Raw genomic sequence first — 13,507 nt, 5'->3', positions numbered from 1 at the left:
GGGCCTGCAAGGAAGGCAACTTTGCTAAAACAGCTTGTTCTAAAGCGAATGAACACAGAAGAAGATATTCGTGACCATATAAATAATTTCATGGATATTGTGGATAAGCTTGCAGATATGAATATAAAAATACCACTAGAACTATTGAGTATAATGCTCCTCTATAGCCTGCCAACAACCTTTGAAAACTTCAGAATAGCGATTGAGTCTCGGGACACACTACCTAATCCTGAAGACCTGAAAGTAAAAATTATGGAAGAATATCAGGCAAGAAGTGGTGGTAATCAACCTAGTAAAAGCTCCGAAGCATATTACACGAAGAAAAACAAGAAAAACTTGTACTGCAAGATCTGTAAAAAGAAAGGTCATAGTGTCGAGACCTGTTGGCATAAAAAGAAAAACGCCAGTGAGAAAGACAACGGAAGAAACAATAGCAAAAATTTTAATGTTTGTCTGAGTACTGTAGATTCAGATACTAATGAAAATATCTGGTGTCTAGATAGCGGCTGCTCATCTCACATGTGCGGTGACAAATCGATGTTTGCCTCCATGACCCCCAAAAATGGAAGCATAAAGCTGGCATCGAAGAATTACATTAGTGAAATTAAAGGCACAGGTAGAGTAACCGTCAGTAGAGGACAACAAGACTATAATTTTAACGACACTCTGTATGTTCCCGATTTGTCAACGAACCTATTGTCTGTAGGAAAAATAACAGACAGAGGTCACAAGGTCGTTTTCGAACAAAATAAAGCCTACGTCGTGGAAAAAGACGGCGAGGTGTCACTGACAGCGCAAAGAAAAAATGGGCTTTACTATCTTGAACTTGAACGAAAAGAAACTGCACAATACACACCGAAAGTACATAGCGATATCATGGAATGGCATCGAAAACTTGGCCATATAAATGAAACGGATTTAAAGAAGATGGCTAAAGATGGTCTTATGTATGGTTTGAATTTTTCTGACGAAAAGTTGGAAACTTGTGAGACCTGCATCAAAGGAAAACTATCTAGATTACCGTTCACAAGACATGATGATCTTTACACAACGGACAAGCTAGAAATAATTCATAGCGACGTGTGTGGACCTTTTGAGTGTGAGTCACTGGCAGGTTCGAGATATTATGTCACCTTCATAGACGATTTCACTCGTTACTGTCACGTCTATTTTATTAAAAGAAAAAGTGACGTGTTCAATATTTTCAAAGAATATAAAAACGAAGTCGAGACGTTACACGCAAGAAAGATAAAATATCTACAATCTGATAATGGTACAGAATACCGCAATAAGGATTTTGACGATTTTCTCAAATCTCATGGCATCAAAAGAAGGTTGACCACGTTTTATACTCCGCAACAAAACGGAATTAGCGAGAGAAAAAATAGATCCTTATTAGAAAAAGCCAGATGTCTGCTTATCGAAGCCAATGCACCAAAGAAGCTGTGGGCGGAAGCGGTAGCAACTGCAAACTATCTTATAAATCGCAGCCCCTCTAAAGCATTAAATGGTGATATACCATTCAAAAAATGGGTAGGTCGAACACCATGTGCACATCATCTTCAAGTTTTTGGCAGAAAGACTTTTGTACTAAAAAAGAAAAAACGAGGTAAGTTTACCCAGAATGCCAAAGAAGGCGTATTTATGGGATACTCGATGACATCAAAGAGCTACAGAGTTTACATACCAGAGGATGATGCGGTAGTGATGAGTAGAGACATCAAGGTCATAAATAAAATGTATTTCGAAGAAGGTCAAAACTATGATAAGCTATTAGATGAAAACTTACAGATGCCTAAAAACAAAGAGGTAAAACCAATAGAAATTGAAATAATTCATGACAAAAATGAAATCACCTCACAAAATCAAAACAATCAAGAGGATGATGAAAATGATGAATCTTACGAAGATGCACCAGAGGTCATAGAGACACCTGAAAATGAGAGGCCACAAAGAGAGAGGCGCCCGCCAACTTGGACCAAAGATTTTGTCCTAGATGAACCTGAAAAAGGTTTTTCATACAGCGAACTAAGTGAGGAGGAGTATACTTACCTTAGTGATGTTGAATTTGTCTCTGGAATAGAAAAAGAATGGCATGAAGCTATAAAGTCAGAAATGAGATCACATGTTAAAAACGGTACATGGATCATTAAAAGTAAAGATAAAGAAAAACATCTTATCGACTTCAAGCTAATTCTAAAAGATAAAGGACAGAGAAAGAAAGCTCGTCTCGTAGCAAGAGGGTTTACGCAGAGACCTGGGATAGACTTTAATGAGACATGGGCACCTGTTGCAAAACTGAGCTCACTCAGATTACTACTAGCCGTGGCTGTAGAAGAAGATCTGTCGTTAAATCAGATGGATGTCACAACTGCTTATTTAAATGGTGACTTGGAGGAAAATATACAAATGAAAACTCCAGAATATTTAGAAGAATATTTAATAGAAATAATTAATGACGAAAGTAGTAATAACGATTCCAGATTATTACTAAAAGCAAAAAGAATGTTAGAAGACTTAAGAAATACAAAAGGAGAAAAGGTGTGCAAACTACAAAAAGCATTGTATGGATTGAAACAATCTGGAAGGCAATGGTTTAAAAAGTTAGATACAGAGCTGAAGCAGTTGGGTTTCAAACCATCACCTGCAGATCCTTGTATATACTCCTTAATTGAAGGAGGAGATAAAATACTTATTTGTCTCTACGTTGATGATTTAATGATTGCTTATTCGTCAGAACAGAAGTTACAAAGAGTAAAGAAATTGTTAACAACAAAGTTTGAAATGAAAGACTTGGGAAAACCTTCCGAATTTCTAGGAATAGAAATCAAAGTAGAAAAAGGAAAAATAAAGTTGTCACAAGAAAACTATATTAAGAAAGCTCTTTGTAAATATAACATGCAGGAGTGTAAACCAGTGAGTACACCCATAGAAGCAAGGTTAAAATTAGATAAGAAAGAAAAGAAAGATGAAAGCTTGCCATATCAAAATTTGATTGGAACATTGATGTTTCTTGCTGTGGCTACCAGGCCAGACATAATGTATGCCGTTAGCTATTTGTCACAATTTAATAATTATTACGGCGAAGAACACTATAAGTGTGCTAAACGAGTACTAAGGTATTTGAAAGGGACGCCGTTACTCGGAATATGTTATGAAAAGATGGCATATAAGACTGCATGCTCTATCTATGGTTTTGCAGATGCAGATTGGGCTTCATGTACACTGGACAGGCGATCTTATACAGGGTACTGTTTCAAATTGTCTAGAGGCTGTATAAGCTGGGAATCAAGAAAGCAGAGAACGGTAGCTTTATCTACGGCAGAGGCCGAATACATGGCGCTAACTGAAGCCGTAAAAGAGGCTATACATTTAAAGATGTTATTAAACAGTATTGCCTGCAAGCAGCAAGATAGTGTGCTTATATATAGCGACAGCCAGGCGGCTATCCAGATATGCAAAAATGAAATAGTAAGCAATAGAACAAAACATATTGATATAAAAACATATTTCATACGGCAGCATATAAGAGAAAAAACAATCAGCGTTATCTATATAAATACAGAACGGATGGAAGCCGACATTTTAACTAAAGGACTGCCATCCGAAAGATTGAAAAACCTAAGCAAAAGTTTAGGAATGCGTTAGGAGGAGATTGTAAGGTTTTATATTTTATTTTAAAAATAGAACTCATTCCTAACTGTCTACTTATTATAAAAACATAAGAAAAAATATAACTGTGTCATACAAAATGTCCGTTGTTGTTTTTCCATGTAGTTTATTTAAATAATTAAACCTACACTTACAGTTTTTTATGGATGGAACACAGCACAAAAGGAAGAAAAATTGTATGCAAAGGCTGCCTTATTGCTTAGAGCAATCTCCACCAGGCAACCTTTGATTGGCCTTTGGTGAAAGGAGAAACTAGTTTTGGATAGTACTAACACGCAAACAATTTTATTATTCAATTTCAAGAAGAAAATATATTTTTAGCATTTATAGGTAGTAGGCTGTACGTATCAAATACCAAAATGATTCCATGGATTCCATAAATGAATTCGGAAAAATCTAAGGGTAAAGTGAAATTAAGACCTGGTAACACTAATTTTTGAAATGCTTGTCAAACATTTGTCAATTGTCAACACTCAAATGTCAAGTGTGAAAAAAATAGGTCACAAATTATAGAATAAATTCTTTTATTTGGATTTTAATTTTTTATGAACATTGTTAAAAATTCAAAATGCACTTAAAATGTTTTTGAATTTATTGGTAAATAATTACCTACTTTTTACTTAGAATCAGTGGTAGTTTTGATATAGACAATACAGTGATGATATTAGCTGAAACCGTGTTGTTTGCTCTTGCTCTGATCGATAGCGGTGCAATTTTATTCTTGTTAGTTTACTTCATTATTACCTTATCCGATTTGGAATGTGACTATTTGAACGCCCAGGAGTGCTGTGACAATCTGAACTACTGGCTGCTGCCGAAGTATATCGCCCATTCGTTCATAACCTTTTTATTATTATTCCATGGTCAAATCCTGCTCTTCTTGTTGAACCTACCTATGTTCATTTGGATAAGCTTTGAGTATTTTACAATACCGCAGGGTAATTTGGGTGCTTACGATCCAGCTGAAATTCATAACAGAGGCCAACTGAAGAAGCACCTCAGAGATGTTATGATTTACGTTGGGCACTATTTAATATTTTTCTTCATTTATCTCTACTGCTTTATACTGGCGCTATTGAAAGGTGACCCGATACGTCGCGGAAGCGATGACGAAATTGTAACGGAAATAATATAACAAAACCATTATGTCAGAAGAGTCCCTGAACGTTACTTATTCCCCGGAGGGTGAGGATGAGATGGGGACCAGCGAAAGCGCAAATTCACCGCTGTCCGCGCCCAACTGTACTAAACTGCAACTGCAGGATCATATTAAAGCCTTTATGGAGAAGACAAAGCTTGAAAGGGAGGTTGAGACTTTAACATGTAGTAGTGAGTTGATAGACAAAGTGGTATTAAATTACATTATTGCTAAAAAGATATTGAGTAACTTGTCGTGGCAAGATAAGTTGCTGTGCAAGCAAGTGTGCAGTACGTGGCACTCTGCAGTCCAAGCTTTGCGAAGGGAACAATTGGGGCCCGTTGACTTTCTGTTGAACTTGCATTCACAAACTGTACTCACTTGGGCGGTTTTAAAAAAGTCGGGTGAATTTTCCACTGAGCCATTGGTTGTCATGACATTTGTTTCTGCCTCAGGCTTGGACATGACATGCCGATGTAGGTTTATTGAGCCTACCCTTTGTTTTGATCCTGAATGTCAGAGTGATCATAGTTGTAAGTGAACTTTTATTGTCAAATTATTTAATCTTACATATTATGTTTTGTCAAAGTTATTTAGCTAATTTAATATGTGAAAACTGTCTTTGAGACTAAAATTATGAAAAAGTATTTTTAAAAATACTTTTTGTATGCATCTATAGTTATCATAAAAAACTTTCTTGTATTCCAGTGCTGGATGCCCTCCAAATATACACAAGTGGACCAAAAAAGTGTATGAACACAATACGAACAGATTACCTTTCATACATGCCCCTGCCAACCTCTGTCACATATGAACATACCTTCTTACACATGAAATTTGACCCTTATATGGTTGGAGTATTTATTCCAGTCATACCAGATGTGAAGTTTCACACGATCAATATCAAATGTATTGATAACATGCAACAGGAGTTTTATGATGTTGTACGGGAAATAGCAAATGATAGAATATTCAAAGGTATATTTGTGTATGTGACAGACAAGTATCTTTTGCATTCTGTTGAGGACATTGTCTTCTTGAATCATTTCAAAGAGGTGTAAGTATCATTTGGGTTATTTTATTATTTACTAGACTGCTAACTGTCTGTGTGGATTTATGTTTATTAAAAATCCTGTGGAAACTCTTTGATTTTCGGAGATAAAAGTAGTCTATGTGCATCTCCAGGATGTAAGCTATTTCTTCTCTCTGGGCTGGTTTCCGCACTTAAACGTTTCTGTCTGTTGTGCGTTATGTAAGCTATTTATGATACCCACAAGTTCATCAGTGTGGATTGAGGTTTGTTTAGCTCCATAAGAACTCTTTGATTTCTGGGACCAAAGTAACCTTTGTTCGTCCTTGGGATGCAACCTATCTCTGTACCAAATTTCATCAAAATCGGTTTAGTGCATGGTTAGTGACAAGCTAGCAGATAGACACACGTTCGTGTTTATAATTAGTATGGATTATGGATTTATTCTATAGACTAGCTGTGCCCGCGACTTCGTTCGCGTGGAATAGTGACTTTTCGGGCACTACGAATAACTGAATCCTTATGGCAGCGGCGCGGCTCTCAGCGCGCTTTATATAGCCACGGACGCTCATACTCTGTACGTTAAAAATGTTCGCCGTGATTCTTTAAATTGACATAACTTTTTTATTTATGAACCGATTGACATGAAATAAACACTAAATGTTAAGTGAAGCTTACTACAATATATTAGTGAAAACCGTATCTAAATCGAATAAGCCGTTTCTGATATTAGCGTGCACAAACACACAGACAAACAGACAAAAAAAAATTACAATTTCGGGTTCGGCGTCGATATAATAACAACCCCTGCTACTTTTTCTTATGTATTTTCATTGTACAGACACCACTTTTCTACAATTTTATTATATGTATAGATTTCATGATGAATTTGCCTATTAATACCCTAATCTACAAGCATCTAATTGTAAATTTATTTCTAGGCAACCAGACATACCCTATGCCATTGGAGGTTGTATCATAGAAGACGCATTTGAGCAACCTGATATTGCTAATGGTGTGATTGAAGCAATCAATGAGTACCGGGAGTTTTTCAGTGAGAACCTAATTTCTATTAGTGTGTTCACTGTACCAAAGAGTCCATTGAGCAATGAGTTCAACTTTGATATGTACTCCCTTGTTTTGGATTCATCTTATTGGTCGAAGGAGAAGATACAGCAAGGTATCAATGAGGTAAGAGATGATAAACAGAATTGGATTAGTCCATGAAAAATGGACTAGGATTGGATTTTTATGATTGACTAAGATTTAAGTATTGGACTAGTTTTGTTTTGAAAACACTTTTTTAAGCTATTTTTACCCCATTTTGAGCATGTTTGCTTAGAATATAATAATTGCTAATAATAGGCATTGATGTACCTGAATCTAGAATTCTAGACAATACAATTCTTTAAAAAACGTGTTAGAGTGAAAAGAGGACTGGTCCAATTCTATTTGCCAGCTCCTAGATTATAGGGTTTTTGTATGTAACAACATTGCTGAGATGTAAAATCTCATACTTACCCTATTGGTACATTTTTTGTACATTGTATGTACGGTCAAAGACCGTAAATCGTGTAGTAACTTAATGATCATATTCGGGTGGCACCGTTATGCACATTCGTTAGGTTTTCATGGTGTATTTATAAAAAAAGGTCATAAGTCTGACAGGTTTTTGACGCAACAGTTTTGCGTGAAAGCTACTCGAATTCTGAGGCCGATCGTACAAGTTTCTATAATAGACCTGTATTGTTACAGTTTTCAAAAAGAGTGCCTCAGTTTGAATACAGCGTCGCCATCAAGCTGGCTTGTGTTGGTCGGGACAAGAAGCACAAATGGGAGCAGGACTGCTTTCGGGCAGTTTTCCCCAACACAAGAATCGTCGGTTGCTATGGAAACGGAGAGTTGGGTGTGGACCACCCGCCGAAACCACCTGAAGAGTCGCCACATTCATCAGCCAAAAGACACTGCAGGTCCAGTGGCCCTCAGTTTGGTATAGTATATTCGTATTCCAGTGTTTTTGTTTATATGGGATGGGGAAAGATATTGTCTAATGGGCCCTGTTAAGCCCAACACTTGTGCCAATTTCTGGGTATGCCACGGCCAACTTAACCCTGACACACGACACGCTAGTGAATCATGTCCAGTAAGTTATAATGTTTCAATATTGTTTTGACAATTTCATACAAGTTTTATATGAAAACGTCAAAACAATATTAAAACATTAACTTCTACTTTAAGCGATGGTAGTATGGCTCCTAGAAGCATTGGCGTCCACAGTCCAAACTGTAAAGCTCGATGAAATGTGACGTGATTCGTACAAATCGAAATACATACCGTGCGGTTTCAGTAGTAGGATAAATGTTTATATATAACTTATTACAATATTTATATGTCAGTACTGTACAGTGATCGCAAAACAAGTAGTCCAATATAAAGTCAAAAAGAAGACAGGACAGTATAGATTGTTACTCACGTATTTAGTCGACGTAAACCCACTAGTTTTTAACCCGTCTGGGATCTTATTAGGGTTTCGTACCTCAAAAAGAAAAATGGAACTCTTATAGGATCACTGGGTCTGTCGGTCCGTTTGTCATGTCTGTCAAGAAAACCTATAGGGTACTCCTCGTTGACCTTATAGGTCTTATAGGATTTTTTTAGGAAAAAATCCGAAACCTGTGAATTTGTGGTTATATCACACACAAAAAAAAAATTAAATATGTTTACAAAAAATTTCATTCACTAAACCACATATAGATGGTGCAGACCGTTATTAACTTGCAGAGTTCTACATAAATGTGTTAGATATATCTTGTACGATTGTACGGAACCCTTTGCATGCGAGTACGATTCGCACTTGACCGGTTCTTCATAGGGACTCAGCTCGCTGTGCGTCGCGGTTCAGCCTATACTTATAATGGAAATCACTCACGATAGTTTAAACGTTAAGACAGGATTGAATACAAAAGCCCAGCTGAGGTTGTTTGTACAAAGCGCATTGATACGCCTCATGTTTAGATTGGACTACATGTTTTGCGCACAGTAACCTAAGCACTATTATGAACAAATTGTAGAACTATTTATAATTCAAGGTACTATCTAAATTAAGAATTATGTTTCTGTATGTTTACTAAGTAAGTTAAGTATGGGTAGTTAATATGCATATATTATAATAAATACTTATAATCAAATTGTTTTTCATTTTCTATAGGGTCCGTACGTCCGAATGAAAAAACGGAACCATTATGGGATGACTCTTGTCTGTCTGTGCATAGATCTATAACAGTCACTATGCTCCTAATCTTATATTTGCCTCTATCTATAGGTAAGCAAGTTCAACTCGCACTTGTCCAGCTTTCTCTTCGAGATATTATGTTTTCCCTCAAAATTCCTAGTGCCTGAAAACCAGTCTTTGAACTGTGCGTGCTACCAGAAACGATTTCCTGGTCTGAGACATGGCCAGTAGGTTCCTAGAGGCCTCTTAGGAAAGCTTTTAACTGGCTTTTAAAATTTAATGAGACTTCAATGAGTCACAGTAGTTATTTATTGAAATTTTTAACATACTTCCTTAATAATACGGCGTGGAAACAGTCATTAAAGCGAAAATTTAAAAGAAACAGGAATTTCGTCATAGTAGGAAGCAACTAGGAACCATAGGAATCATTATGGTTCCTAGTTTCAACCACACTTACGTCTATTGCAAGGAAAACAAGAACAAAAAAATCTCATACATACTCGTAGATCAAAAATCGAATCAGCGCTTTTCTAACTTATTATTACGAGTACATATAGATTATGTGCTTTCCACAGTAGAATCACTAAAGATTTTTTGGGAGAAACTGCGGGTTTAATTCCTGTTCTTATGAGATTTTTTGAAAATCTTTGAATGTACTCAGTTCCTATTTCTTTAAAAACAACGTTGTGGTTCCTAGAACCAAATTCCTCTATCTCCGATAGGTACTTAAGTAGTTCGCTGCATTGACCGCTCCAAACGGCAATATCTCAAGTTTGCGAAGCTTGTAATGTAATGGGTGAGGTACACGAAGAACCGATAGAGGTTAAGGTCTCAAGATGTTAGAATGTCGACCTCGCACTGGAAAACGCAGTTTGCAGACTCCCACTTGGTGGACGGCACAAGACCATGGCATACGGGAATCCCTACAAGAGATATCTTTGTCCAGCTGTGGACGTATCAAATCACTCGATTTTTCAAACTTTAAAACGGAGTAACAAAAAGCTGTGATAGCCTAGTGGTTAGAACGTCCGCCTCCTAATCGGAGGTCGGGGGTTCGATCCCGGGCACGCACCACTAACTTTTCAGTTATATGCGTTTTAAGCAATTAAATATCATTTAGAAACCTGCATGCCTGAGATTTCTCCATATTCTTAAAGGTGTGTGAAGTCTGCCTATGCGCATTAGGCCAGCGTGGCAGACTATGACCTAAACCTTCTTATTGCCCAGGAGACCCGTACTCAGTAGTGGAGCGGCATTCGGCAATGGGTTGACCATGATGAACCCTCATTTGAATTTCTTAGACAACTTTACATTTTTGTGTTTCCTGTGTTCCTGCTTTCGATTGATAGGTACTAGGTAGGTACATGGAATTCGTTATCAGATGATTGAAGAAATGGAAAAGTAATATTTTTAAATTTCCTGTACACTTCAAAGATACTCTCTCCAATGTAGCAACCACTGTAGCAACTTACGAAGCCGCTCTCCAATGGACAAACTCACTAGAGAGCAGAGTCGGTCTCGCCAGTGCTCAGCTAAGCGTTCCGGCGTTTGCACGCTTTCCTGTCCTCAAGCCTGCTATACGTGTATTTACGTGTAAACGATCGCACGCATGCGGTCTAAAGTCGTAGTAAAAAATATAAAAGTTTTCAGATTTTTTTTTCTGCTGGTGAGAAATATTGGATTATACAATTATTCATTATTACTAATTAATGTGAGAGTGAAATAATAATACGTAAATAGTAGATTTTTTACAAAAGTTGTAAGAAAAAAATTGGTAAATAGTATTTAATAAAAGAATTTGAATAAATTATGTAACTCGGTAAATAAAATTATAAATTAACAATTTAACAAGGCCAAGCTTACTTTTATTTCGCACCTTAAAATATAGCATCATAAATCCCAAGATAAAGGAAGTCTCTTATAAATTAAAATGAATGATGATGAATAGGTAGAGCTCATTTTTAACCCCCGACCCAAAAAGAGGCGTGTTATAAGTTTGACGTGTGTATCTGTGTACCTATCTGTGTATCTATCTGTGGCATCGTAGCTCCTAAACTAATGAACCGATTTTAATTTAGTTTTTTTGTTTGAAAGGTGGCTTGATCGAGAGTGTTCTTAGCTATAATCCAAGAAAATCGGTTCAGCCGTTTGAAAGTTATCAGCTCTTTTCTAGTTTTCTTATAGAGGTTTTTGTGTCGGGGGTTTTTAAATTTTAAGTTATATGTACTTACTATAATTATAGTTGATTATTTAATATGATGAAATGCTAAAGGCATCAATTCTTTGTGATACTTACTAAAAATACCTAATTTTTAATGCAGTGTCGCAGTTGTACGTTTTTGACAAAAAAAGCAATTTAAATTGACCCCAATACAATGAGATAAAAAGGAGTCTGTAATATTTTATGTGATGCTTTTCATGTTTCTGGCCACGTCTGGTCGGCTGAAAATTGGTGAGAAAGTTTCAAATATTAATAGAATTAACTACAGGGCCGGCCCTAGTCGGCTTTGCCGACGATATTATTTTTTTGATGCGAGCGAAGTGAGTACTTTATATTTATAATATAACAATAGAAGAAAAAAAAACGAATTAGAATTTAAACTACTTAAACAAAAAGTGCGACTAAAACGAGTGCGATTTTTTATATACATATAATAATTAATATTGCCTAAGGGGGGTGCATTTTTAGGGTTCCGTACCCAAAGGGTAAAAACGGAGCCCTATTAATGTCACTGTCTCTGTATCTATCTGTCCGTCGTCCGTCAGTCTGTCTGTCCGGATCATGTCACAGGTCTTTAGCTCGTAGACGAAATGAGTTACACACCTGAAATTTTGGCATACCAAATACCAAAATTTCAGGTTTGTAAAACAGTGACCCGAACCCAAATGTTGACTTAGAAATTCAGTTAAATTATTTTTTAGAGGGGCTCCCATTCATGAAAAAGGAGACGGAAACTTTTTTCTTATCCTAGCATGTGGGGTATCATTGTTTAGAACTCATTGAGTAGAGTACAATTTTTTTTTTAATCTTAAAAATGAGGAAATGGGGGGCAATCAAAGTTATCAGTTTTTGACCATTTTTGTGACGGGGGCTATCTCAAAAATTAAACTAGTTAGAAATATGAAATTTCGGTATATTATGTACCATATACTGTTTTTAAACAACAAATACTAAAAACAACGATTTATAAAATAGTTTGTAAGTTGTGAACAATTTTCCCGTTTTTTTTTCACGGTTTATTGCGATGTTTTAGCTCGGAAAAGAAATAATTATTTCATATACTCAAAATATGATATTCATAATAATTATGTACGGAACCCTAAAAGAGTCCCGACTCGCACTTGACCCGTTTTTTGAGTACGGTCTACGTTCGCCGCCAACCTAAAGATGCCCGTTCGCAATTAGCACCGCCCTGGGCCGGCCTTTGGAACCTATTAATTAAATTGGACTCATACCTTGATAGCACGGTCTATAATAAATAATCATATAAATAATCATTTGTTTATAGGTCAAAAGTTATTATTATTCTAAATTTCTAAATCATGGATCTAAATAAAATTGTAGTTTTAGATAAGTACCTAGTTAGGTAGTTGAAAATAACAGTTTGATTTATTTTTTATTCGTTTGCCTCTTTCAAGATAAATTTAAAAAAAAATGTTACATAATAATATATTTTACTTTCTCGCTTTATTATACGTTCACTTGAATAACCTGTATTCAAGTAAAAGTGCATATGAAATCTACTAGGTCGGTATTACTACCTACTATGCTAAAACCGTCTTAATTAATTATATTATAACTGCAGTATATTTTATCGTTAATTTTCAGAACTCTCACTAGCTCAAACGGTATATGAAAGCTGTTTATATATGATCCACAGATACACTACTAAGGCATTTTTCATTTAATCTATTTAACACCTATTAGTTTTTTGTAGCAATTAATTACGACTAAGATGCATAAGTACTCAGCTATTTAGTACCTAAATGGTGCGTCTTTAAATTAAATACTTACAAATCACAATTCAAACTTTAGCGTGGCTTGGATTAATTTAATCTTTCTAGCTTTAGCGCCTACTGATGCTGAACTTGTTTTCCCTTACCGCTTTCCAATAAATTTTCCATCTCGCAAATCTTAAAACGTTCGTAATTATTATGATCGAATTTAATTAAGGGAAACCCTATAGTAAAAGGATAATAAGTCGGACTTTTTAAGTGAAAGACGGTCTTCCAACGTAAGAAATGCGCTTTACTTGGATGCAGACTAGTTTAGAAGTCGTTTGTCTAGATAACTTCCTAACTACCGGTTGCTATATGGCAGGAGGGACTGGGTGTAAGGGACCTTAGTTACAATACTATGCAAAACTATTGGAAACGACAAAGGTTAACGTTTCTTTCAGGTTCTTTGTCCAAATAGAAATAGACTTGGGTAGAT

At 36.0% G+C, this 13,507-nt stretch overlaps 2 protein-coding genes across 2 annotated transcripts; both read left to right on the top strand.

The window, feature by feature from the left end:
* The first annotated feature begins 4,145 nt into the window (after positions 1 to 4,145).
* On the top strand, positions 4,146 to 4,807 carry LOC123868437 (protein cornichon homolog 4). The gene has a single exon (XM_045910974.1). The coding sequence runs from the start codon at positions 4,331 to 4,333 to the stop codon at positions 4,805 to 4,807; it is 477 nt and encodes a 158-aa protein (XP_045766930.1). The 5' UTR covers positions 4,146 to 4,330.
* Positions 4,808 to 4,817: 10 nt separating this feature from the next.
* On the top strand, positions 4,818 to 9,025 carry LOC123868421. Its single transcript, XM_045910955.1, has 4 exons — positions 4,818 to 5,343; positions 5,519 to 5,867; positions 6,782 to 7,031; positions 7,596 to 9,025. Exons 1-4 carry the CDS (start codon positions 4,818 to 4,820, stop codon positions 7,902 to 7,904), a joined length of 1,434 nt encoding a protein of 477 aa, XP_045766911.1. The 3' UTR covers positions 7,905 to 9,025.
* Positions 9,026 to 13,507: the final 4,482 nt, after the last annotated feature.

The sequence above is a fragment of the Maniola jurtina genome, chromosome 9 (genome assembly GCF_905333055.1).
Source record: "Maniola jurtina chromosome 9, ilManJurt1.1, whole genome shotgun sequence".
Taxonomy (NCBI): domain Eukaryota; kingdom Metazoa; phylum Arthropoda; class Insecta; order Lepidoptera; family Nymphalidae; genus Maniola; species Maniola jurtina.
Note: the sequence above shows the minus strand (reverse complement) of the source record. Positions and strands in the feature narration are given on the sequence as shown.